The 27,182-nt window shown below is 38.5% G+C and overlaps 1 protein-coding gene across 1 annotated transcript in view; it reads left to right on the top strand.

The window, feature by feature from the left end:
• The window catches only part of LOC126161517 (diacylglycerol kinase eta), a 641,720-nt gene that overhangs the window by 404,333 nt on the left and 210,205 nt on the right, over nucleotides 1-27,182 (top strand). Inside the window, exons 7-9 of the mRNA XM_049917424.1 lie at nucleotides 7,537-7,667; nucleotides 12,340-12,511; nucleotides 26,827-26,929. Of these exons, the coding sequence (XP_049773381.1) occupies nucleotides 7,537-7,667; nucleotides 12,340-12,511; nucleotides 26,827-26,929 (406 nt within the window). The remainder of the gene's footprint in view (nucleotides 1-7,536; nucleotides 7,668-12,339; nucleotides 12,512-26,826; nucleotides 26,930-27,182) is intronic.

The following is a 27,182-nucleotide window of genomic DNA, read 5'->3' on the forward strand; positions in this document are numbered from 1 at the left end:
GCCTGTAATTGCCAACTTCTCCTGTGTTTTCTTTTTTTTATAGTTTTCTCTTTTTCATGCTTGAGATCCTTATTCCAGTTTTTACTCAAGATCTGTTTCTATTATTAGACCTCAGTCTATGTTTATTTATTGAGAATGCAGTTTCATAGTACTTGCTAAATATTTCCATAAATCTGTTGGACTTTTCACATGTACTTCCATGCTCATATACTGCATTCCATGTTTCCTTATCTAACAGTTGTCTGAAGGTGTCTATATTCTGTTTGCTTAGGATTCGTTCTTCTTTGACCAGTCCTGCTGGCATTGTGGGTTTAGGTATTGGTAGTGTATGGAAAGAAATATACTGTCCATTATGGTCACTAAATCCTGTTTTTATGGTTCCAGCCTGAAAGTAATTTTTTTCTGCAATTATGAATGTTTAGTCAATAGTGGTCCAGGTAGTTTTGGTAATTCTAGTAGGATAGATTATAGTGGCCTATAAACCATATGTTGAAAGGGTGGTTGTGAGATTTTGTTTTACATTTAAGTTTTTCTGGTAATTTATGTTGAAGTCACTGCATACTATTAGATTTTTCTTGTTAGCTTTAAGTTTGCTGAGTCCAGTGTCTAGTTTCTGTAGGAAAATACGTGACACTCTATCTGGGCTATTGTACAAGTAAATTATTATTGTTTTAGTGATGTTATTTCTGTAACTGAAATTTCAAAGTCTCTTTTTTTTCGCAGTATCTCTAAGGATTTTAAGCAGTGATGTTCAGTTCTACTTCTAACAAACATGCATGTCCCACCTTGGGCAGAGGATGTCCTACAGAATGATGAGGATGATGTTAATCCTGGTAATTTTGTGACTGCTAACATATCACTACTCAACCAATGTTCACTTAAACATATAACAGAAGCTTCCTTGAGCTCATCTGACTAAAGTATTTCAAATTTCTTGATTTTATTCAGAAAAGATTGAACATTCTGATGAAAGATCAGCACTTCTGTCAAGTTCAAGCATATGTAATTGACCACTTACTTTCTTTTTTTGCCTGTTCATTTTCACCACTGGTGTCTGCTTGGTCTTCTTTTTCTGGTAAGACCATAAAAAATCCTGGTTCCTTGTTGCTAGACATCTTTTAGAGTTGCTTTGTTTTCTGGCTGTGGATGTCTTTTTCCCTGTAGCTGTGGTTTTATTTTTTGACATTTCAGTTTTGTTGCCTATAGGTGTCTCTTTTATGTGTTTCTTTGTAGCTGCAGAAGTTTCATCACAAATAATTCCTGAATTACATATTTCAGGTTTACTCAGACAGTTACTCAGTGCAGTTTTTGTAGAGACTAGTTCTATAACAATTGGTTTTCTTGTAATGTGTTCAACATTCTGTATTAATTTTGCTAGCAATTTACGAGTGAGCAACTTCCCAGTTTTGCTACAGCATTGTCCATGTTTTGTAAACAGTTCTTTTGATATGCGTGTAGTGTAGTTTTTAAGCACTGTGTCGCATGTTTACCCTCATTCTGGTAAACATCATTGCTTCCACCCATGATAATGATGATATCATTCTTAGGTAACTCATTCAGTGAGTTACCGTTTTTTATTGTCTCTGTCATAGGTGTTTTTGGTTTTGTTTTTCCTGTGGCCGTAAGTGACCTACTGTAATCATTTATTTTTTCAGCATTTCTCCTGGAGTGGCTGTCACCAAGCATCACAACTTGTTTTTTCAACGTCGCTTGTTTATTATTTGCTGACATTATCTTGGCCATATGCACTGAGGAAACGATGTTTGCATAGTTTGCAGATGAGGTTAGGTTGCATTTTGGAAAGCTTATTCTTTCGCTCAATTTCTTCTTCAGCTATTACACTGTAATTTTTTCCTGTCACAACTGTTGACAATGTATTGTCTGTGTTAAATTCTATTCACTTACTACCAACTGTTTTTGCAGGCCTGTTGAATGCTTTAAATTTTTCTTCAATAGTGTTTACATTTTCTTTTTCTTGTTTGATGCACACACTTCTGTTATTACTATGTGTATTTGTTCTTAATAGTTGTAGTTCTTCTTTTAATTGGAAGATATCATTTATGAGCATTCCCTTGATGAATTGTTCATTATTTAAATCATAAGTTTACAACATCTTGGCTGTGTGTATGCACTGTTCATTGTCACTGTAACATAACAAATTTTTTGTATTGAGCCACTGGATGCAGAAAGAATGAATTCTTAGTTGGGTTTCAGCACAAATTTGGAAACCTTCTATCGCTCTTTCACCACATACATGGCAAGAAACATCCATGTTTTTGTTCTTAGGGTGGGAGCCTGTACAACGAGCACCTCGACATGACATCATATTTAAGCTATTATTTAATTTTCAAGACAACGTTGTTTTCACTTACAATGAACCACTGGTACCTAGATAGCTGTAAGCACTACAATTTTTGCTGAGCAGTGTCTTATTCACTTCAAATCAACACTTAATTAGGAACCACGTTATTGCATGTCTAATACGGCAGCCATCTTGCTCTGAGTATCTTATTAGTGTATATGTTTCATTCTGGATATTTGGACATTTTACGAACACATTTCAACTTGACACTTCACTTGCACTTTTAATCGCCACTAAGAAAAGACAGAAAACATTAAAAAAGTGATGACAGAATATTTGGAAAAGCTTTACACTATGCGAAGGACTTATTGTTGTCAACATATTTTGGCATTCAGATGTGGAGTCAAAATTCGGACACCACACTGTCTTGAACCTTGACCTCAATAGTCTCCTGTAAGATCATGTTTCAAAGGCATCTAATCATTTAATTTCTGTCTTTTCAATTCTCCATGTTTCCCACCCATAGAGAGCTGTGGTCCTAATATAGCTATGACTCTTTTCTGACCTCAAGTTTTATATTTCTGATTGCTAGCAGATACTTCTTTTCACGCAAAACCATTCTGCATTGTGCAGTCCTTACTTCTGCTCTTTCTTATGTCTTCCTTCTTTATCTTTCCTACTTCTGAGACAGCAAAATCGTCCAACTCTTTGACAGTTTCTTGCCCTAGTTTGACATTTAATCATCCACCATGCACAACAGCTGTACACACTGTTCCCTTAATTTTATTTTTGTTTATGTGCGTGTTATAGCTATCTGTTAGCACATATTCCATTTCATTCAACATCTGTACACTTTTGGTGACCAATATTATGTCATCAGCAAACTGTGTAATGCTGACTTTCTGCCTGTAGTAAACAACTCCCATTTTGATATAGTCCTTTGCTTCCCTCATTGACTCTTCTATATACATTGTCTGATCAAAAGTATTCACACACTCCTATGTAATGTGGCATTGATCATTATGTGTTATGAGAGGTGGATCCACCACTGTAAAAGAAGATGGGGAGTACTGTGATATCCTGTTGTCAGTAGAGAAGCAGTAACAGCAGAATGTGTCAGGCAGGAGAGCTCAGTAACTTCAAATGTGAACTTTTCATTGGATATCACATGAGTAACAAATCAATCAGGGACATTTGAACCCTTGTAAAGCTATCCAAGTTAACTGTTAGTGCTATAATAGTGAAGTGGAAACACGAAGAAACAATCACAGCTAAACAAAGATAATACAGACATCATATACAGACTGACAGGAACTGTCAAGCATTGCCAAGGGTGGTTGTAAAAAGTTGCATGAAGTCAGAAGAAGGAATAACTTGTGAGTTTCAAAGTGTTACCCATAGTCCAACTATCACAATGATTGCATATAGAAAGCTAAAAAGAATAGGGTGCATTGGTTGAGCAACTCTTCATAAGCCTTCATTTCTGTGGTCAGTGTTAAGTGCACTTGAGGAGAGAAGCCTCTGGATAGTGGGTGACCATAAACGAGTAATGAATCATGCTATACTTTGTGGCAGTCTGATGAAAGGGTTTGGGTTTTGATGACTGTCTGGAGTTACTTGCCTTCATGGGTAGTAACAACAGTGAAGCATTGAAGAGGTGTTAAAAGGCATGGGGATGTTTTTCAGCCACTAATCCACTAAAGTAAATGCCAAATGCAGAAGGATATGAACACATTTTACGGTGTTATGTACTGCTTACAGAAGAGGAACAGTTCGGAGATGGAGTTTGTCTGTATCAATGTGACAATACAGTCTGTCATAAAGCAACATCTGTGAGGTAGTGTTTTGTGGGCAATAACATTCTTGAAGTGGGCTGTCCTGCCCAGAGCCCTGACCTGAAGCCAGTGTAACACTTTTGGCATAAGTTAAAACAATGACTTCAGTCCAGACCCCAACATCACTACATTCTTGGTTTCAGTTCTTGAGGAAGAACAGGCTGCTATTTCTCCATAGACATTCAGACACTTCATTGAAAGTGTCCCGACAGAGTTGAAGCCACCGTATTAATATCCACTAATTTTCCGCCTCTTGTGTCATTCCGTCAATGCTCATTATTTCACTCTGCTTTGGATACCCTTCTATCCCTGTAACTGATACCACACTACCTAAGAAAGGAAAATATTTATTACAGAGTACTGGATACCATGTTAAAGTGTTTACAGTACCACTGTTGCTGGAGATGAATACTGAAGATACTATCTCTTCAGAACTGCGTAATGAACATAGTTAGGTATGCCTTTAGGCGCCCTCCCGAAATAGACAAAAGAGGTAATCTTCATAGTATCTACACATCATTAAACACACAACAGCACAAAACTGTTTTAAGGGAGACAAATTTAACACTAGATAAAGCAATTTTATTTTCATTTATTCATACATACCAGTATGTCTTCATGGAAAGCTAAAGCCAAAGCTAAGACAACATGGAATGAATTAGTAACTCACAATTTGTCTAACAGCCAGCATTGTGGCATTGTAGAATAACAGAGAATTAACTTGTATTGTGTTCTAAACAAAACGAAATATCAGAATAATTTGTTTGTGGATTGGATACATATTAAATAATTAAAATTCTTATAGCACATAAAACATCTGAAACTTTGTCAAATAATAATTTATAGTGCATAGAGGTCTGTAAGCTTATTTAGTGAGGCATTTGACTTTTGACTGTAAATGTGTGCATATTTGCCAGGTAGACAGAGATAAACCGACTTTTGGAACCTGGGTTTATTCACATGGTTAAATGAAAAGAAAGTTTTAAAGAAAATGGGATTCTAGAATTGTATTAACAGGAAAGTCACTTTTTTGTAAGTGGAGGTACAGCAGCACAGAATGAGACAGAACTCAACAACAAGACACCAGCAATATATGAGGTTTCAAAATCTGGTAAGGACGTCAACAGGTTTGAGGTTTGGGAAGCAATGAGTGTAAAAAATGTAGATAAAACTGATCTTTTTTCTTTGAGCTTAGGTCCACAGTTTCCATGAATTTCGAAAATAAATGAAAAGTTGTGTCTGTGTGTGTGCACTTGGCTTTGGGCACGTGCATGTATTAGTAAAATGAATAACGTAGAAGAATGCAGGTCAGCAGAAAAACAGAGCATATTCGATAGTGAAAGGTAAAGAGGGGCTAAAAAGGTGTGATGAAAATACAGGATCTGAATGAGGATGCCTGGTGTGAAATGTGAAATGTCAGCTTAAAAAAGAATTGGACAACAATGGAAGAGGAGGCCAACATTATTACTGAAAAACATCCGCTGTGAAATTCCAAGTTACTAATGCTGGAAATAAAATCCAAGACATCCATGTGTTGAAGCAGACTTTGTGCTAACTGTTATTGCACGATAGATAAAAGTATTCTCTGTTGCCAATAGAAATTTTTATCTGCATCTACACTTTCTTGGCGATTGTTGTCATACTGACATAGAAAGATTAGATTAGATTAGATTAATACTAGTTCCATGGATCATGAATACGATATTTTGTAATGATGTGGAACGAGTCAAATTTTCCAATACATGACATAATTAAGTTAATTTAACAACATACTTAAGTTAATATAACAACTTTTTCATTTTTTTGTGTTTTTTATTTTTATTTATTTTTATTTTTTTAAATTTTTTTTTAAATTTATATCTAAAAATTCCTCTATGGAGTAAAAGGAGTTGTCATTCAGAAATTCTTTTAATTTCTTGTTAAATACTTGTTGGTTATCTGTCAGACTTTTGATACTATTTGGTAAGTGACCAAAGACTTTAGTGCCAGTATAATTCACGCCTTTCTGTGCCAAAGTTAGATTTAATCTTGAATAGTGAAGATCATCCTTTCTCCTAGTATTGTAGTTATGCACAATGCTATTACTTTTGAATTGGGTTTGGTTGTTAATAACAAATTTCATAAGAGAGTATATATACTGAGAAGCTACTGTGAATAGCCCTAGATCCTTAAATAAATGTCTGCAGGATGATCTTGGGTGGACTCCAGCTATTATTCTGATTACACGCTTTTGTGCAATAAATACTTTATTCCTCAGTGATGAATTACCCCAAAATATGATGCCATATGAAAGCAATGAGTGAAAATAGGCGTAGTAAGCTAATTTACTAAGATGTTTATCACCAAAATTTGCAATGACCCTTATTGCATAAGTAGCTGAACTCAAACGTTTCAGCAGATCATCAATGTGTTTCTTCCAGTTTAATCTCTCATCAATGGACACACCTAAAGTCCATCTGGTAAATAGCTTATTGATTTTAAATAATCATTGGAAAAATTGTGGCATAGAACAAGTTCTGCAGTGTATATTTTTAACTTGCCAACTGCTCTCTCTGCCATTTCAAATCTCTTGATTTTCCCAGGACTCTTTCAATCAAATGAAGGAAGTCCAGATTCTGAAAGCTAGTTACATTCATAAGGTTTGTATGTATTTATAATTCTGGTGCTGTCAGAGAGAGATTAATCTTATAGCTTCTTCTGTGTGCAGTCTCATGTACACTCTAAGAAAACTCTTGGTGAGATGACTGTATGGATTAGCCAAATCGACAGAAATAAAATGACATCTGTTGTTATTGAAAGCTTTCTTCTTGCTCCCACCGGTTAACAGTTACCACTTTGAAACATTCAGTACCAGTCATTGTATTTAGATTTCTATCAATTCAGTTTTTCCTGTCTCCACCTCATTTAATACTGATTCCACTGTTAATTTCAATATGATTAACAGATGACAGAAATCAATGAATGGAAACTCCAGATAGGAATATCAGCAATGCAGGAAAAGACAGATTGCTACTTACCATAAAGAAGAGACATCAAGATTCAGACAAGCACAGTTAAAAGACTCTCACATATAGCTTTTGGCCACAGCCTTCATAAGTAAAACACACACACACACACACACACACACACACACACACGAACTCATGGCCCCGAGATGCTGGAGTTGGCGGGGTTGTATGTGCGTGAGATGTGCTTGCCCCCGCGCGCGCGCGTGAGTGAGTGAGTGACTGAGTGTGTGTGTGTGTGTGTGTGTGTGTGTGTTTCTTTTAATTGTGCCTGTCTGCAACTTGACGTATCTGCTTTATGGTAAGTGGTAATCTGCCTTTTTCCAACATTTTAGGTGTTAGGAATTTATTACCTTATTCCATTGTCAGCACTTATTCTGTGGAACTGTTTCAGATTGCAAGACTGGCGCTGCTTGTGGTGTCATACGACTGTGCACACGGCCTGCAGACCTTTGCTACCAGTTCACTGCCTACTGGGACCGAGTCGCCTCAGTGTTGTACCACCAACTGCCTTACATAATGCTGGTCAGTATAGCTTTTAATTGAATTTACTCATGTAGATTATCTTGAGAATGTTTAAATTGGTCTGATATACTGTTGATAAACAAGTGTAATCATGACATTACTACACATAGTTAACATTCCACAATGTATCTTCCGCTGCTCAGTAAAGTTTGTGTTGTTTTGGAATTTTGTAATTGATTAAAATGTGTGTTGGAACCTTGATTTCACAGTCTATACTCTTATCCCTATCCTTTCTTCCAGGAATGCTAGTTGTGCAAGGTTCACAGGATTACTTCTGTGAAGTTTGGAAGGTAGGAGATGAGGTATTGGTGGAAGTAAAGCTGTGATGACAGGTCATGAGTTGTGCTCGGGTGGCACAGTTGGTAGAGCTTTTTCCTGCAAAAGGCAACCATCCCGATTTTGAGTCCCAGTGTGACACAATGTTTTAATCTGCCAGGAAATTTCACATCAGCACATATTCCACTGTAGAGTGAAAAATGCTTTCTGGAAGCATCCCCTGGGCTGTGGCTGAACCATTCTCCACAAGACCCTTTGTTCAAGGAGTGTTGCTCCTGCAGGATTCGCAGGAGAGCTTCTGTGAAGTATGGAAGATAGGAGATGAGGCACTGGTGGAAGTAAAGCTGTGACAACAGGTTGTGAGTCATGCTTGGGTAGCTCGTAGAGCGCTTGCCCATGGAAGGTAAAGGTCCTGAATTCGAATCTCAGTCCATCACACAGTTTTAATCTGCCAAGAAGTTCCAGTGTTGTTATCGACTCAGCCATCCATGCAGAACTCAGATTCACCCTCACAGCTTTACTTCAGACAGTCTGTCCCTCTTTCCTTCCAAACTTCACAAAGAGTTTTCTGTGTTTACTTTTCTGGATTAAAACTCCTGGAAGAAAAGACACTGTGGAGATATGGCTTAACCACAGCCTCTGGTATTGTTTCCAGAATGAATATTTCACTGTGTTAAGACAAAGTTCAATATTCCATCTACACAGTGTTCATTATAAATATTGTGCCAATACTTTTCCTATCATTTCTCCCTAAACACTATGTTTGAGACACTGTTAATGACTCTGTAATAATACTTTTCTTCTTTGATCTGAACCCAGCTAGTCAGAATATTTTATTGTTAACATTTGATGACCGTGGCCAGATATACCATGAGCTATTGCTTTTACATGATCATTCCTCTTTAGGATCTTCACTGTGTGAGATAATTCAAAGCTGGGCATCAACAACTCTATGTGTCATTAGTCAGTACTAAGTGACAGAAAATCAAAGTCTCCATAAACAATGATTCTCGTATTTAGACTGCCGTAGTGTCGTTAAACTGTCTCTAGCTTTTTCTTTTTATTTTTTTTTATTTTTTATTCAGCTTTAGATTTTTACTACTGATTGTCTGTAGAGTGTCAGTACTATTAGGTTGTGTGTTTAGTGATCACTGTTGTGGTACAGCATTTAAAGAGCTGTTGAGCACAATATTCTTCAAACTGAAGACTTTGGGACTAAAAATCAACTTCTCGTAGAAGAAGTCCCTCCTCCTAAATAACTGCCACTACAAGAGTATGATATTAGCTTATATAGCTTTCATCCAACAAGCTGTATCTGCTCCATTTTATTGATTTCCATGTGATATTCTGAAAAGCACAACACATTTGCTGATGTTCCACTAGTTCTTTCATTTTACAGTACATACATTAAAAACTCAGTCTTTTTGTTTATGGGGCTTCTAATGTTTTTGTGGGAAGCTATTAAATGAATGTTCTGTAAGATCAATGACCATGAGCAGACTGGAGTATTTTGTTTTACTAGTATCTTTTTTAACTGTAACTGTATTGTTGGATGTAAGCTCCACCAGTTATGCAAAACACCATTTTTTCAAGCTCCCAAAAATGTTTCAGCACCTCTGTGCCATCATCAGTGGGTTTCTGTTTTATTTAATCTGTAATGTGTACATTTTTCCTAAACGTTTTTTTCTGCAGCTCTGTCTTTCAGGAGAAGATACTCTTAAAATGCCAAGGAAAAACACTGAAAAACCCGGGTATAATATGGCTACTGCTTTGATCACGTGAAATTATTCTGATAACTAACCCTGCAAGTAAGCTCTCACTAGAAGTATTCAAGTGCAAATAATAAGTGAAACCAAAATTTCTTTGTGATGAGGAATATAAGTTCTACTTTTTTGTAGGAGACTTTTTGTATTTTATGAAATTCAGTTAACTTTATTAGGCATTATTAAAAGTCCACAGTTCCATTATATATAAAAATACAGAATTTTGTTTACACTTCTTTCTAAACTTGATAGTGTCAGTTCTCAAGTAATATGTATTCCTCAGAAGAATTTGTGCTACAGATGCTTTAAAGTGTGTGGAATTTTCTATATTGTGTACCAGCAAGTGGGTGCACTATGCTAAATGAAGCAAATGACAAGCTACTGCTATTGTGAACTTCTATTTCACTGTGTGCAAAGCCAATTAGTGACCATTTGCTAACCAACTGAGTTGCAAAGAAATTAACAGCTAATGTTAGTAATGAGTTGAGCTCTATACAGAGGGCCTTACGCCATTCACATGAGAGTTACTGAACTTGCTGATTCTGAACCACACATCCCATTCAGATATGAGCAGTAAAAGATGTGGTAAGTGAATATTTCTGAGAGAAACTAATTGTGTTCTTCAGACTTTACAATTTTACATAGGTTTGTAACCATAATAATAATAATAATAATAATAATTTACAGCACATCCATGTTGCACACTTCGTAGAACACATTGGAATGACTGCTATCTATTGATTTTGGTGTTTCCACATGTTTAAAAACATGATTAGTAATTGATAGGCTATCATTTGATGGTAATACCTGTTTGAAGACGTCTTTGTAGAAACTACAAATTTTAAACTGAAGTATCTCCTTTTCCCATCTTGTTTAATGCTGCCTAATATATATTTGATTCTTTTTTTGCTTCTGTCACAGTCTCCACTCCTGTAATCTTGATTATGATAGGATCGTGTAATGCTTTCAGATGAACTGAGGCAACAGCACCTCTGTCAGCCATATAAAAGTAGAATATTGTCGTAAGTGAATTTGATTAACTTAATTTGAAACTAAGGAAATGTGATACCATTTTTATTACTGTTGGTCCACTGCAAGGAGTGTAAATACAAGTCATTTGTGTGATAAATTTGTCTACTATTGACTTTCTTCACTGTAATGCCTTGGTTTTCATAACAAGCAGCAAAGGGATTGGGTGACCACTCATGGCATGTAGTGTAGAATAATATTGCAAAATTCGTTAAATGGTATGATACTCCTGATGTGAAGACACTGTAGTGCAACTGTTAATGCTAACAATAATGTATTTCTGATGTGACGTTACCCAAGAAGAAAAAATTAAGAAATGAAAGTGTGTAATTTTGGAGTAAAGGTAACAACTAGTCATACACTGATGATTTTGTACAAGCTTAATTATGTGTGTAGATAGTTCGTCCACCCTGGGAATCGAGAATCTTGACAACTTTTCCCTGTTATTGATATGCATACAGGGCAAGATATCAAAATATGTGACATTAGTGCCTCTGCCTTTTGATTGCACTGACTTGGTAGCTTAAATGTTGTACACTGCAAAGAGACCTTGGACCTTAGTATGTGATATAAATTTCACTTTCATAAGTCTACCTGTTCCTGAGGAAAAGGGGTCCTGATAGATAGACAGACAGACAGACAGAAAGTCAAATAACATGACAGAAAATACTTTTTTCATGTTATATAATTACAATTTTAACTGTTTTCAGATTTTTTTTCCTTTACTTGTACTGTGAAACCTTACTCCTTTCCAAATTTCATAATTTTAGGTAAACAGGTAGTACCCTATAGATTTTGATGATTGAGTTTGCAGGAATCAAATTATGTGTCATAAATTGCTACATCTTTTGATTGCACTGACAAAGACACTTAAATTTCATACATTGTCAAGGGACCATAGACCTTAGTATTTGACATAAAATTCAACTTGATACGTGTATCCTTTTCTGAGAAAGAGTTCTCAACAGTCAGATGGACAAACAGACAGATGGATAACAGGGTGTTCCTATAAGGATTGCATTTTTACCAATTGAGTTATGGAACCCTGATACTGTGCCAAATTGTCTAAAACAATAAATGCAGAGGGGGGGGGGGGGGGGTACTACTGCACACATGCATGCACATGGGACCTGATTTTTTACACGGTTATTGTGTAAGTAGACTCTTTATTGAATGTACCATTAAGTTAATTTGTGTGTGCATGCATGCACACATCCGTGCACATGGGACCTGATTTTTTTACATGGTTATTGTGTAAGTAGACTCCTTATTGACTGTACCATTAAGTTATTTTGTTTTGTTTTGCTGCATCAATAGTAACACTCTGTTCACAGTCATGAAGTTTTATGTTTGCTTAAGCTCTGCTATAGATCGTTGAGTATGCTTCTTTGTGAGATCTTATATCAAAATAAGGTTTGCAGTGTTAATTAACATTACATGTATGTTTATGGTTTGTATAAGTGGTTCTCCATTAAGAAAATTGCGTTCAAGAGAAAAAAATCATTTAATTTCCATGTGTTGTTCTATTTCTGCTTTGTGTCATTCATATATCATTAATACAGGAACAAAAAATTACTATACTCTTTAACATTGTTTCATTGCAGCGGGGAGTGATGAAGTTTGGGATGCTGTAAGGCCCCAAGGCTGTTCACCACTACTCGTCTTTGTCAATTCTAAATCAGGGGATAATCAAGGGGTGAAATTCTTGCGCCGCTTCAAACAACTGCTGAATCCTGCCCAGGTGTTCGATCTCATTCATGGAGGTCCTCGTCTTGGGTAAGCACTGACAAATACTGATCAGGGCAGTTTGAAAAAACAAAATATAGTTTGTCATAACTACTAATTGATGCAGTTCTTGTTAGCTGAAGCCATAAAAATCAGAATAATAACAATTATTTAGTTCGTTTCTAATGACTTGTTGTCATTTTGTGTTTTAACAGAATCTGATGACAGTAGCCAACATTACTTATTAAAGAAATTAAAACTACAATCTTGATGGAATATTGTGACAAAAAAATTGCTGTTGTACCTTTCCTTTAAATACAAAATTCTATCAAATAGCATGTTTTGGTTTCTCTAAGAGCAGTGTGTATATTGTATCAGTGTATATCTTGTTTCATTGATACTGCGCTCTCATAAAAGATATTCTGTGCAACCAACTTCATAACATATTAGTTCGAGACATTACATGCAAAAATGATACATGTTATATAAAGGAGGAAAGAATATCTTGCACATGTAAATAGTGGAGATTGTAGGAAGCACAAAATTACATAGTTGTAAATCAAAAACTACACAACAATGGAAAAAAGGAATTAATTTCTGTCATTGGTAGCTCGCATCAGTATTGTATTAACTAAACAAAACACTTTATTAGCCTTGTTTCACAAACTTTATTATTGTGGTTACTAAAAACTGGGCTTATAACTTGATACTTATGTCACGTAGTAATAAAAGTTTGTGAAACGAGGCTAAAAAAGTGTTTCACTTAGGTAATATAATATACATAAGTAATATATGATATACATCTATTCACCAAAAATCCATAGTTGAACCCATTAAAATCACATCATTATTTTAAATCTAGGGAATTGCATGAGAATCATTTTTCATCATTGGGAATTAAAGAGCAAGACAAGAGGAAAACGAAAAGTTTTGTTTCTAGGACAACTCAACAGGAAACTCACGTCAGAACAGAAGTAACAACTGATTGTAACTGGAAATAAAAAATATTATTTTAAAGTCAGAAGCCTCTGTTTTCAGAGTAATAATTAGCTTCTGTAGTGACTCAGTACAATCTTTTGTGCATTTCTTATGTATTCCTGCTAGTGAGATATAGTGCTAGAAATTATTTAGAAGTTATCATTCATGTTACTTTGTTGCCTCCATTTCCTGTGTGGCTGTATTGCTTTATGGTTTACAGCTATAGTGGGCACAGAGAGAGAGAGAGAGGGGGGGGGGAGGGGGGGGGGGGGGAAAGGGGGTAAATAAGAACAGGGAGTGAACAATGAGTAAAGGCATATAAACAAAGATCTAAGGAGGTTGCAAGGAATAAGTTGAAAAGGAATTTCAAATTTATTTGTTCAGAACTTTGTGACACAAGGAGATTTGTGAGTTATGAATATGAAAAAAAATTGGCCAGGTGCAAGTGGGACTCACACATTAATGGTTTCATAAGCATACATGCACAAGCATGCACGCATGCACGCACGCACGCACACACGCACACACGCACACACGCACACACACACACACACACAACACACACACACACACACACACACACTAACTCACTCTCTCTCTCTCTCTCTCTCACTCTCTCTCTCTCTCTCTCTCTGAAGTGACTAAACTCATGAGATATAAAGTCATGGGCTAGTGATATGCACATATACAGATGGTGGTGGTTTTGCATACACAAAATCGAAAAGGGCAGTGCATTAGCAGAGCTGCCATTGTACTTAGGTGATTCAAATGGAAAGGTTTCCAATGTGATTACGGCCCCACATCCGTAATTAACAGACTTTGAGTGCAGAATGGTTGGATCTATATGCATGGGACATTCCATTTCGGAAATTGTTAGGGATTTAAATATTCCAAGATCCACAGTGTCAAGAGAGTGTCGAAAAAAACAGTTTTCTGGCATTACCTCTCAACCTGGACAACACAGTGGCTGATGGCCTTCACTTAATGACCAAGAGCAGCGGCATTTAGATAGACTTGTCAGTGCTAACAGACAAACAACACTGAGTGAAATAATCACACAAATCAATGTGGGACATATGACAAACATATTCGTTAGGACAGTGTGGCAATATTTGGTGTTAATGGGCTATGCAGCAGACGACCAACGTGAGTGCCATTGTTAACATCATGACAGTGCCCAAGGAGCCTCTCCTTGTGATTATATTAAATTGGACCCTAGACAACTGGAAAACTGTGGTCTTGTCAGATGAGTCCCAATTTCAGGTGGTAACAGATGATGGTAGGGTTTTGAGCGTGGCACACACTACACAAAGCCATGGACCCAAGTTGTCGACAAGGCACTGAGTTGGTGGTGGATTCATAATAGTGTGGGCTGTGTTTATGAGGGTGGTGCCATAAGTACCTGGCCTGACTGAGAGATGGCAATTATTGTTGAAAAATATCTCTCGGTTAGAAAGTATATGATCTATGAAGCATATGTTTTAAGTTTGAAGATGCCACATTGTTTAGTATTTGTTTGGCAGCCATGAATAGTGAACGTTGTGAGTGAACTTGCGAAAATGGAGAAAATTGGTCATTGTTACGTGACACAATTTTTTTTTTTTTTTTTTTTTTAAAAAAAGGCCTCAGCACAACTAAAATTAAAGCTGAGCTAGACTCTACTTTGGGAGAGTCTGCTCCTTCGTTGTCAACAGTAAAATATTGGGTAGCTGAGTTTAGACGAGGCCGTACGAGCTGCCAAGACGAGCATCGCCGTAGTCGACCAAATGAGGTGATGACTCCAGAAATGGTGAAGAAAATCCACAAAGTGTTACTGGATGATCGTCAACTGAAAGTGCGTGATCTAGCAGATATAGTAGGTATTTCAAAAAGTGCATTACATCGTATATTATCTGAAAATTTGGACATAATTAAACTGTGTGCAAGGTTCATGCCACGTTTGCTCATACTCTAGCAAAAACAATGTCATGAAGATGTTTCCATTGAGTGTTTAGTGAAGTTTCACTGGAACAAAGCTGATTTTTTTGTGCCGTTCCATAACAATAGATGAAACATGGGTCCACCACTTCACTCCCGAGACAAAAGAACAATCAAAACAATGGACACAAATTAGAGAATTGACTCCAAAGAAGGTGAAAACGATTTCATCTGCTGGCAAGGTCATGGCGTCAGATTATTGGGATGCGTGTGGGATAATTTTCATTGACTATCTTGAAAAAGGAAAAACTGTCAATGGCAAGTATTATGTGAACTTATTGCAACGTTTGGAAAAAGAAATCAAGCCATTATTGCAATGGCCAAAATTAATGAATTTAAGTTTGAACTGCTACCTCATGCACCCTATTCACCAAATTAACCCCCTCGGATTATTTTCTGTTCCCAACTTGAAAAAATTACTTGGTGGTTGAAGATTTTCAACAAATGAAGACATGACGTCAGCAGTTAATGGCTATTTTGAGGAGTTAGACAGTTTTCATTATAAAGAGGGTATCAAACTTATTGAACATCACTAGGAAACGTGTATAGAGCTGAAAGGAGATTATGCTGAAAAATAAATACATTTTTTCCAAAATAGTTGGGTTAGATACTTAAGGAACAACTCTTGCACGTGGAATGGACTGTGTCCTCTGGTCCAAGTGAACTAATCATTGACTTGAAATGGTTAGTTTTGGCTACTTTGAAGATGACTCACAGCCATTCATGGACTTTAAGTTCCCAAACAACAATGGAATTTTTATGGATGATAGTGTGTCATGCCACTGGGCCACAACTGTTCGCAATTGTTTTGAAGAACATTCTAGGCAACATGACCAAATTATTTGGCCACCCAGATTGCCCAATGTGAATCCCATCGAGCATTTATGAGACATAATTGAGAATTCAGTTCATGCACAAAATCCTACATTGGCAACACTTTTGCAATTATGGACAGCTATAGAGACAACATGGCTGAATATTTCTGCACAGTACTTTCTACAACTTGAGTCCATCTCAAATCAACTTGCTGCACTATACTGGGCAACAGTAGGTCTGACATGATTTGGAGAAGCATCCCATGACTTTTGTCACCGCAATGTATACAGTCCTTCCATCCCATGAATCGAGAATCTCAACAAAATATTTTTTTATGTGATATAATCAAAATTTTACAAGTTTCAGATTTTTTACTGTACTTGTACTGTGAAAGCTTTCTTCTTGTCGAATTTCATGGTTGTAGGTCAATGGGAAGCACCCTACACATTTTGATGAGTAAGTTTTTGAGTGTCAAAATATGTTATATAAATGCTTGTGTCTTTTGATTGCATTGACTTAGAAGCTTACAATTTGTATGCCATCAAGGGACATACACCTTAGCATATGAAATAAATTTAAACTTGATAAATCTGTCCATTCCTAAGAAAAAGGGTTCTTAACAGTTGGACAGCCAGATAGGTTGACAGACAATAAAGTGATCCTGTAAGGGTTACCTTGTTACAGACTGAGGCAGAGAACCCTAAAAATCATTGGAAATCTAGCAGTTATATCCCATGATAATAGAACATTATTAGATGTGATACTGGGAAGTCCTAGGTGGAATACAGGCATTGGAAAGAATAAAGATAACCAGGCCTCGTGTAGATGATGAGCTGTTGAGCAATAGGCAGGCACAAGTTACAAATCCTGTTTAGTTACCAGCTTAATGCTTAACGCCCAACTCAGTTATAACTTGTGTTGTTAAACTTAATATTTCCATTGACATTATTATCAAAAGGATAGACTGATACACACCATATAGCGCAGATGTTGGGTTGCAAATAGGCACTGCAAAAAGACTGCCAAACAAGGCAGATTTCAGCCAAAAAGGCCTTCTTCCAAATTAGACAACATACACACACTCACGCAAATGCAACTCACACACATGTGACCACTGTCTGGCTGCCGAGGCCAGACTGCGAGTAGCTGCGCTTGATGGGAGAAGCAGTCGGCGTGGTGATGGTAAGGAGGAGACTGGGGCAGGAGGGAGGGGAGGAGTATAGGAGAGGGTAAAGTGCTGCTTGTGGGAGCATACAGGGATGAGGGGAAGAGAGGGTAGGGAACAGAGAGCTGTGTAGTGTTGGAGAGGTAACAGGAAAGGGGATAGGTGGTTGAAGGACAATGGCTAATGGGTTGTGACCAGGAGGGTTACGGGAATGTAGGATATATTGCAGGGAGAGTTCTTAGGCACTTCTTAAAATGAAGAACATTGTGTTGGGCAGCATGCTCAGCAACTGAGTGTTCCAGTTGTTTCTTGGCCACAGTTTGTCAGTGGCCCTTATGCAGACAGACAGCTTGTTGATTGTCATGCTCACTTAGAATACAGCACAGTGGTTGCAGCTTAGCATGACTGTTTTCGCAGGTAGCCTTGCTTCTGATGGGATAGGTGATGCTTGTGACCAGACTGGAGCACATGGTAGTGGGAGCATGTTTGGGACAGGTCTTGCATCTAAGTCTATTAGAGGGATATCTGCCGTGAGGCAAGTGGTTTGGAGCAGAAGTTTATTACAGTCTCTGTAGGCCTCAGTGAGACCCTTGGTGTATTTCAAGGAGGACTGCTTGTCACTACAGATGCGATGGCCATGGGTGCCTAGACTGTATGAAAGGGACTTCTTGGTATGGAATGGGTGGCAGCTGACAAAGTGGAGGTATTGCTGGTGGTTGGTATGTTTGATATGGGTAGAGGTACTTATCCAACCACCATGTCAGTGGACGTCAACAACGAAGAAGGTGTCATGTCGGGTTGAGGTGGACCAGGTGAAGTAAATTAGATAGAAGGTGTTGAGGTACTGGAGGAATGTCAAAATCATGTGCTCACCCTCAATCCAGATCACAAAGATGTTATTCGTGAATCTGAACCAGGTGAGGGGTTTGGGGTTCTGGGTGGTTAGAAAAGATTCCTCTAGATGGCTCATGGATAGGTTGGAATAGGATGGTGCCATATGGCTTCCCATTGCTGGACCCTGGATTTGTTTGTAGGTGATGCTTTTAAAGGAGAAGTAACTGTGAGTTAGGATGTAGTTGGTCACAGTGACTGAGAAGGAAGTTGTAGGTTTGGGATCCATCGGATGGTGGGAAAGGTCATGTTCAATAGCGGCAAGGCCATGGGCATTAGGGATGTTAGTGTAAAAGGAAGTGGCATCAATAGTGATAAACAGGGCACTGTGTATTAAAGGAACTGGAACTGTGGAGAGTTGGTGGAGGAAATGGTTGGTATCTTTTATGTTGGAGGGTAGGTTGTAGGTAATAGGCTACAAAAGCAGTGATTCTATTAGTGGGAGGAGCATTAACTAGCCACAAGGGAGCATCCTGGCTGGTTGGATTTAGGGACTTTAGGAAGCATGGAGTGCAGGAGTGGTAGGGGTGATGCAATGATCACAACAGAGCTGCACCTGCCACCAAGATATCACTCTTCTCTCTCTCTCTACCTGTACTCTCCTGCCCCTCCTCCTTCCCTTCTACACTCCCAATTGCTGCTTTTGTTCATCGCTACAGTGTCAGTCCAATTAGAGTGGCCAGAGATAACAGTCATTTATGTGTGAGGTGTGCCTGCTTACTTTCCTGAATAATGCTTTGGTCAGAAGGTTAGTATGTAAAAGTCTTTTTGTTGTGCCTGTCTTCATCTCAAAGTGTTATCTTCATGGCGATTAGCAGTCTATCCCTTTTGTAATTATTGACACACTGGAAGGAGAATTTCTCAGTGTAACTGTTAATTACAAACTGTAATTTTTGGGAACTAATGTGCATGTTGGGGGACATTTATTATTTCAGGGTGTATACAACCCGGGAGATCCGGGAAAAATCGAGGAATTTTTTCATCCGGGAAAAACCCGTGAATTTTTTAGAATTCTAGGGAATTTTTCATTGTCATTTTGACTGATAAGAATACTGTAACAATACTGTAACAAAGGATATTACTGTATCTCACTGCTACAGAATAATACTGCATCAATAAAACATGAACAAGATTTTTTAAAAAAATCTTAAGTTGCAAAGGAAATGCGCCATATACAACAACAAAACACTGTGCTCATGCAAGCGCCTGTCAATAACAAAATGTGTCAAAGGCTTTAGGAAGACTATGCAATGCTTCATAACAACAAATTGCCTTCAATGAGCGTGACGTCGCAACTGTTTACATTAGATTCGTTTGAGCAGTTGCAAGCAGGGTCGTGCACGTGCACAGTTGAGTTGCATATGAGTAGTACCTTCTCTCACGTCTGGCTACAGAAGTGTGGCTGTTAGCTGTGTCAGCAGTAACAGCAAGCTGTCAGATTCATGCTAGAGCAACAGGCCCAGATCTAGGGGGCAAACTGGGGTATCTGCCCTGGGCAGCAGTTTGAGGAGGGGGGTTGCGAAATTCATTTTCTTGAGGAAAAAAACTTGTTTCACAAAGAGTCTAGCATCCTGCACATGTTGGTCTATCGATTATTCATATGATATAAATAAAATAGAAAGTAACATTCCACATGGGAAAAATACACTCCTGGAAATTGAAATAAGAACACCGTGAATTCATTGTCCCAGGAAGGGGAAACTTTATTGACACATTCCTGGGGTCAGATACATCACATGATCACACTGACAGAACCACAGGCACATAGACACAGGCAACAGAGCATGCACAATGTCGGCACTAGTACAGTGTATATCCACCTTTCGCAGCAATGCAGGCTGCTATTCTCCCATGGAGATGATCGTAGAGATGCTGGATGTAGTCCTGTGGAACGGCTTGCCATGCCATTTCCACCTGGCGCCTCAGTTGGACCAGCGTTCGTGCTGGACGTGCAGACCGCGTGAGACGACGCTTCATCCAGTCCCAAACATGCTCAATGGGGGACAGATCCGGAGATCTTGCTGGCCAGGGTAGTTGACTTACACCTTCTAGAGCACGTTGGGTGGCACGGGATACATGCGGACGTGCATTGTCCTGTTGGAACAGCAAGTTCCCTTGCCGGTCTAGGAATGGTAGAACGATGGGTTCGATGACGGTTTGGATGTACCGTGCACTATTCAGTGTCCCCTCGACGATCACCAGTGGTGTACGGCCAGTGTAGGAGATCGCTCCCCACACCATGATGCCGGGTGTTGGCCCTGTGTGCCTCGGTCGTATGCAGTCCTGATTGTGGCACTCACCTGCACGGCGCCAAACACGCATACGACCATCATTGGCACCAAGGCAGAAGCGACTCTCATCGCTGAAGACGACACGCCTGTCGCGACACCACTGGAGGCGGGCTGCACAATGTTGGGGCGTGAGCGGAAGACGGCCTAACGGTGTGCGGGACCGTAGCCCAGCTTCATGGAGACGGTTGCGCATGGTCCTCGCCCATACCCCAGGAGCAACAGTGTCCCTAATTTGCTGGGAAGTGGCGGTGCGGTCCCCTACGGCACTGCGTAGGATCCTACGGTCTTGGCGTGCATCCGTGCGTCGCTGCGGTCCGGTCCCAGGTCGACGGGCACGTGCACCTTCCGCCGACCACTGGCGACAACATCGATGTACTGTGGAGACCTCACGCCCCACGTGTTGAGCAATTCGGCGGTACGTCCACCTGGCCTCCCGCATGCCCACTATACGCCCTCGCTCGAAGTTCGTCAACTGCACATACGGTTCACGTCCACGCTGTCGCGGCATGCTACCAGTGTTAAAGACTGCGATGGAGCTCCGTATGCCACGGCAAACTGGCTGACACTGACGGCGGCGGTGCACAAATGCTGCGCAGCTAGCGCCATTCGACGGCCAACACCGCGGTTCCTGGTGTGTCCGCTGTGCCGTGCGTGTGATCATTGCTTGTACAGCCCTCTCGCAGTGTCCGGAGCAAGTATGGTGGGTCTGACACACCGGTGTCAATGTGTTCTTTTTTCCATTTCCAGGAGTGTATATTAAAAACAAGGATTCCATGACTTACCGAACGGGAAAGCGCTGGTAGATAGGCACAAAAAAAAAACACAAACACACACAGAATATTTCAAGCTTTCGCAACCCACGGTTGCTTCATCAGGAAAGAGGGAAGGAGAGGGAAAGATGAAAGGATGTGGGTTTTAAGGGAGAGGGTAAGGAGTCATTCCAATCCCGGGAGCGGAAAGCCTTACCTTAGGGGGAAAAAAAGACAGGTATACACTCGCACACACACAAATATCCATCCACACATATACAGACACATGGTCTTTCCACTCCCGGGATTGGAATGACTCCTTACCCTCTCCCTTAGAACCCACATCCTTTCATCTTTCCCTCTCCTTCCCTCTTTCCTGACGAAGCAACCGTGGGTTGCGAAAGCTTGAAATTTTGTGTGTGTGTTTTTTTTTTTTTTATTGTCCCTATCTACCAGCGCTTTCCCGTTTGGTAAGTCATGGAATCCTTGTTTTAGATTATTCATATGATTTTGATATGCAGCCCTGTTGGTTTTTGAACATATTCTAAGTTGATTTCTGAATGAACCATAAGCTGATTTTTGAATGCTTGCACAGTTTACATGATGTGTCTGCCAGGGGAAACCCCGGCACATCAAGAAATAAAAATCTTTCCCGCAGACAAAAGGAGATGGGTCTACATGAGCTTAGCCAAATAAACCTGAACAGGTGAATACCAATGCTGTTTTTTTATGTGGTTCATCGGGTATGCAAAATCACCATTGTTATAATTATTAGTGAAATACATAGATTCAGACTAGAGTGGAAATAAAGGACTAACAGGGATAACAGGTAAAAAATATTACGTATTATCTTCTCGGTGTATTCAAGTATCCAGGAAGATCAAATTTTGACGGAAAATTTTTGGCTAGACTGCTATACTAGTAAGGGCCAGTTGTACAGTTCCTGGCTAGCAGCCGCTTAAGTTCTATTCTTGGAGTAGCACGGAAAACACATTTTATGGACACGTAATAACATCTAACCAGAGAATAAATGCGGAATAGCTAAACTGGTGATTGTGGCAGGTTAGTGAAGTTAACCAGAGAATGAGTTTTGACAATGGCAGAAATAGTTACAGAATTAGTGATGAAAAGGTTGTTTATTAGAATAAGGGAGGAGAAGAAATAGGGACATCACAGAAATTATGGAAGAATATGTCGATTCCAAACTTAGATAAAAATTTTGTTCTCATGCTTGAGAAGCTGGAGCATTTGAATGAAATGTGAAACTATTTCCTAACGAAAAGCTTTTCGCTTGTAGTAGGCCTAATAGGCATTTGATATTGGTACTTCATGAATTATATTCTGTTGTGTTATAAAAATGACCATTTGTGCCAAAACAGTGTTGTTTGTTTGGTGTGTGTTACAATTGCTGCGCTATTAGGCAGGTCTATTTCATTTTATCTAGCAGATAGTGACAAAATACACATAATCAGATTGAGAAACCACACCAGTCTTGGATACTATTTGTATTAACAGCTTTTTCAGTATTAGACAATGACATTTTGTTTTTTTCATGCAGCAAAATGTTTGACAATCTTTGATGAGGTAATAGATTCTTTCTCCGAAAGGAAAGTATGCCATGTAAAGCTGTAGCAAGATTAGAGAGGAAAAAATGCCAGGACTTAAGGATTCAAAAATGTGTACTGTCTTGCTTGTCTCTTGTCACCTTTCTGACAGTCAAGTATTAATCGCCTTGCAGAACAGTGAAGTTATTTTTGTCAGTTTGCTAAAGAAATTTGGCATTTATTAATCTTTTCCGCTAAGGCAGTCAATTTATTTGAAATGAAGTGTTTAATACCACACTATTGGCTACTTTCAACTGTTTGTTGCATTTCAAGTGTACATTTTCATCTTCTCGCACGTATGGCATTATGCCATAATAAAGAACCAAACATGATATAATACAGTGCTGGTACTCCAAGAAAATGTACATCCAAATCTGGACATATAGATATGTACTTTAAGCTGAATTATGCATTTTAGTATGGTTCATGAAATTCCAGTGCTCGTGGAGTATCCTCTAATGTCTTGTTTCTTTTATGACATAAAGAAAGATCTTTTAATGTTTTACTTGTACGAACATACACGCTTCCTATGTCATTGTAGCTGCGCAAGCGCTGTGATGCCTGTTGCCTGGTGCTCTCTGGCAACTGCTGAAATGAACCTATTTCTAACAGGTCGTTGAAAAATATTGCGAATGATTTGAAAAGCATTACTTTCAAAGTAAATTTACTTTTACTCAAGATGAACTATGTGCAATAATGTAAAATGAATTTCTTAAATCACAGAGCATTTGACTCTTATTTAAAAATCAGCTCTTTGGGGATGACCATTTAGAGAAATTTCAGGCCCTGAAGATCGGACATTCATGTCATCATTAAAAATTTTACTGTTACATTTGTGTGATGCACCTTAAAGTGTAACATGAGCAAAAAAGATCAACTTTATATGTGAAAGCTTAGCTTCTCTTGCAGCTTATTAATCTTAGAGACCAATATTCTATGTGAAAGCTTTCTTTTTCTTGTAGCAACATTTTTCATATTAATTTCAACCATTAACTCTTCCTATTTGTGTGTTCGCACTACTTAACAGAGATGTTGCTATTGGCTGATTACATCACATGTTCTATGCTCTGAATATCCGCTGACATCGGGTGGCGAGATCACGTGACATGAGCTATGACAGGCTTACAAAAGCACATCGCAATCTCAATTTCAATGCTTCGGAACGTAACATGCAGTGTTTGGTGAAATTCAAATTTACGCTTTCGTAAAACAAAAATAAGCAGTGTACGTGTTTCTCCATGTCAAAGATCTTTCCAAAACGTGTTTTTTTCCCTGAGTTTTGTTTTCTAAAGTGCCAGGAAATTGTACGCCAGTGTATAAAACCATAGCCATTCAAAGGATTGATAAGTTTTACAGTTCCAAGAAAAAATATACTCTCACTTAACACAGAAAATATCTATTTTCACCTGGGAGAAAGTGTATTTTTAACCGGGAAACCTGGGAATTTTTTTACTTGTCCACATATATATCCTGTATTTATTAACCTTATTAAGAATTTCATCCCATATATCTAATATATATTAGGCGGTTGAAAACAGTAAACAACATCTTAGTACGTAAGACACTCTGTTTAATATAAAGTTAATTGGTTCTGTAGTTTTACTGTACATAGATTTAAGAAGTCACCTCTAATTGCTTTCAGAGAGGTAAGCACATGCAGACTCAAGTGGTGGGGCAGTGTGCAATGTAACACAGGTGAACACAGGCATCACTCTGCTGATTCTGTCTGATCTTGCAGTTTGGGATCATGTGATACGGGCTGTGCAAACCTTCTTTATTGGGCACTGTGTGTTTCCTACGAAATGTCTGATTGGCATTTTGTTCTTGAAAGCCCTCCAGAAACCATTGTTGACATTTCGTGGATTCTCACACAAACTGTATCAAGACAGAATCTGTAGGAACATGTGTAGACTCGTCTTGACCTGGTTCCAAAATATTTAGAGGCTCTGACTGCAGCACATGGGGGCTTCAAACAATGTTGTATTCTCAAATTCAAATGCCATGTACAGTTTTGCAGTCCTAATAATTTTTGTATTGTCACTAGTTAAACTATGGTATAAAGTTCACTTTAGTCACATGTATAAGAGACATATTCCAAAACTAAAGTCCAGTGACTGATATTTAATTAATATGGTAGCCCTGAATGAAGCTTCACACATGCAGCATTGTCTACCGACTCTTTAGGAAACTACTGCAGTGTTGATTTGATTCAGTAATCATTACCGCGTGGGGTAGCTGCATGGTCAGAGGCGCATTGCCTACAGTTCACACGGCTCCCCCCTGTCAGAGGTTTGAGTCCTCCCTCGGGCATGTGTGTGTGTGTTGTCCTTAGCATAAGTTAGTTTAAGTTAGGTTAAGTAGCGTGTAAGCCTAGGATTGGATGACCTCAGCGGTTTGGTCCGATAGGAACTTATCACAAATTTCCAATAGTCATTTGCCAATCAGTGAGAGCAAATCACAATGGCTGAGACAATCATAGGACCCACCAGTTGTGAAGTGTGTAATGTGATTAGATTTTTGGTAGCAAAAGGATCTTCAGCTGTTGAAATACATCATAAGCTATATCTAGTGTATGGACTTGAAGTAAAGAAAGACAGATTAGTTTGAAAATGCTGTTGAGGATTTCAAAATGGGCACACAGCTGTTCATGATGAACAGTTGGGTGGCAGGCCCATTATTCAGACTGATGACACTGTGATCAAGTGAACCAAAAACTTCAAAGCAGTCGGCAATTGATGACTTGTGGTCTGGCTAACGAATTCCAAAATGTTGCTTGTCATTGAACAGGTTGGCTATCAGAAAACTGTATGCGAGGTTGTTTCCTAAAATGCTCACTGATCAGCACAAAGCCGGCTGCGGTGGCCAAGCGGTACCAGGTGCTTCAGTCCGGAACCGCGCAACTGCTACGGTCACAGGTTCGAATCCTGCCTTGGGCATGGATGTGTGTGATGTCCTTAGGTTAGTTAGGTTTAAGTAGTTGTAAGTTCTAGCGGACTGATGACCTCAGATGTTAAGTCCCATAGTGCTCAAACCCATTTGAACCATTTGATCAGCACAAAGGGCAAAGTGCGTGACTGTTTTTGGAGTGTTGTAAAAAAGATGGAGATGATTTGCTTACCCACATTGTTACAGATGATAAGACATGGATATCATACACCAGTCCAGAATCGAAACAACAGTCAATGCAGTGGTGCCATTCAAGTTCAATCAAACAAAAAAAGTTTAAACAGTCTCCATTCTTGAATTGAAAAATGATGGATCCTGTTTTTTTGGGATGAAAAGGGCATCTCTTTGATTGATTTCATGGACCAGGGGTCAACAATGACAGCTGATGTATCCTGTAAAATGCTAACCAAACTGAGACATTCAATCCAAAATCAACACAATATTTCTTACTGTTGCAATTTCACTGAATGTTTGTATACTTCATAAACTTTATCTTTTTCCAAATGACAGCTTGCATGCAATGATTTGTTGTGCTTTTGTGTGTGTTGAAGCTATTGGTTTAGTGTCAGCATTTCTGTGTTTTAACACATAGCTTGACTTCATAAAATACATGGGAAGAAGGTTGATATAACTAGAAAAATGTGAATAGTCATTCAAAGCCATCTTTTAAATATTTTGGTAGTGCTGTTTCCATGCATAGTGAGTTTAGTTATGTTAGTATCTTCTGTGAGATAGGTAACTTGATTGTTCAGGAACCATTCTGTCATTCAGTTTAAAATGACAGTTTTTATTCTATATTTAGGATTAATAAATTTTTGACATCATACTTTCCATCATTTTTGTCCCTTAACACATATAAATGATTAAAATGAAGCTTGTACTTTTAGCACTATCATAATGTATAATGAATTATACAGAAAGGAAAACAGTTTTTTGGTGTTCATTTCAGACTGCGTCTCTTTCGCCATTTTGAACCATTCAGAATCCTGGTGTGCAGTGGTGATGGTTCAGTGGGCTGGGTGCTGTCAGAGATTGATCGTCTTGATATGCATGTGAGCACTTTACTTACAACTCATGTTTTAATATCGTGGCACTAAGGGAGAAAGAAGCTATGCACGACTGCAATATATAATTCATCACATACTGGAAAATATTTTCATTGCTAATATTTTATGTTCATGCTTTTTCATTGTAATCTAATGTAAGTATAACTACTTGCAGCTAATCATCTTATTAACATAAATTTGAATGTTATGTGACTACCTCTCTAAAATGTGTAATATACCTAGAACTTGTATTTTTACT

The sequence above is a fragment of the Schistocerca cancellata genome, chromosome 2 (genome assembly GCF_023864275.1).
Source record: "Schistocerca cancellata isolate TAMUIC-IGC-003103 chromosome 2, iqSchCanc2.1, whole genome shotgun sequence".
In the NCBI taxonomy this organism is placed as follows: domain Eukaryota; kingdom Metazoa; phylum Arthropoda; class Insecta; order Orthoptera; family Acrididae; genus Schistocerca; species Schistocerca cancellata.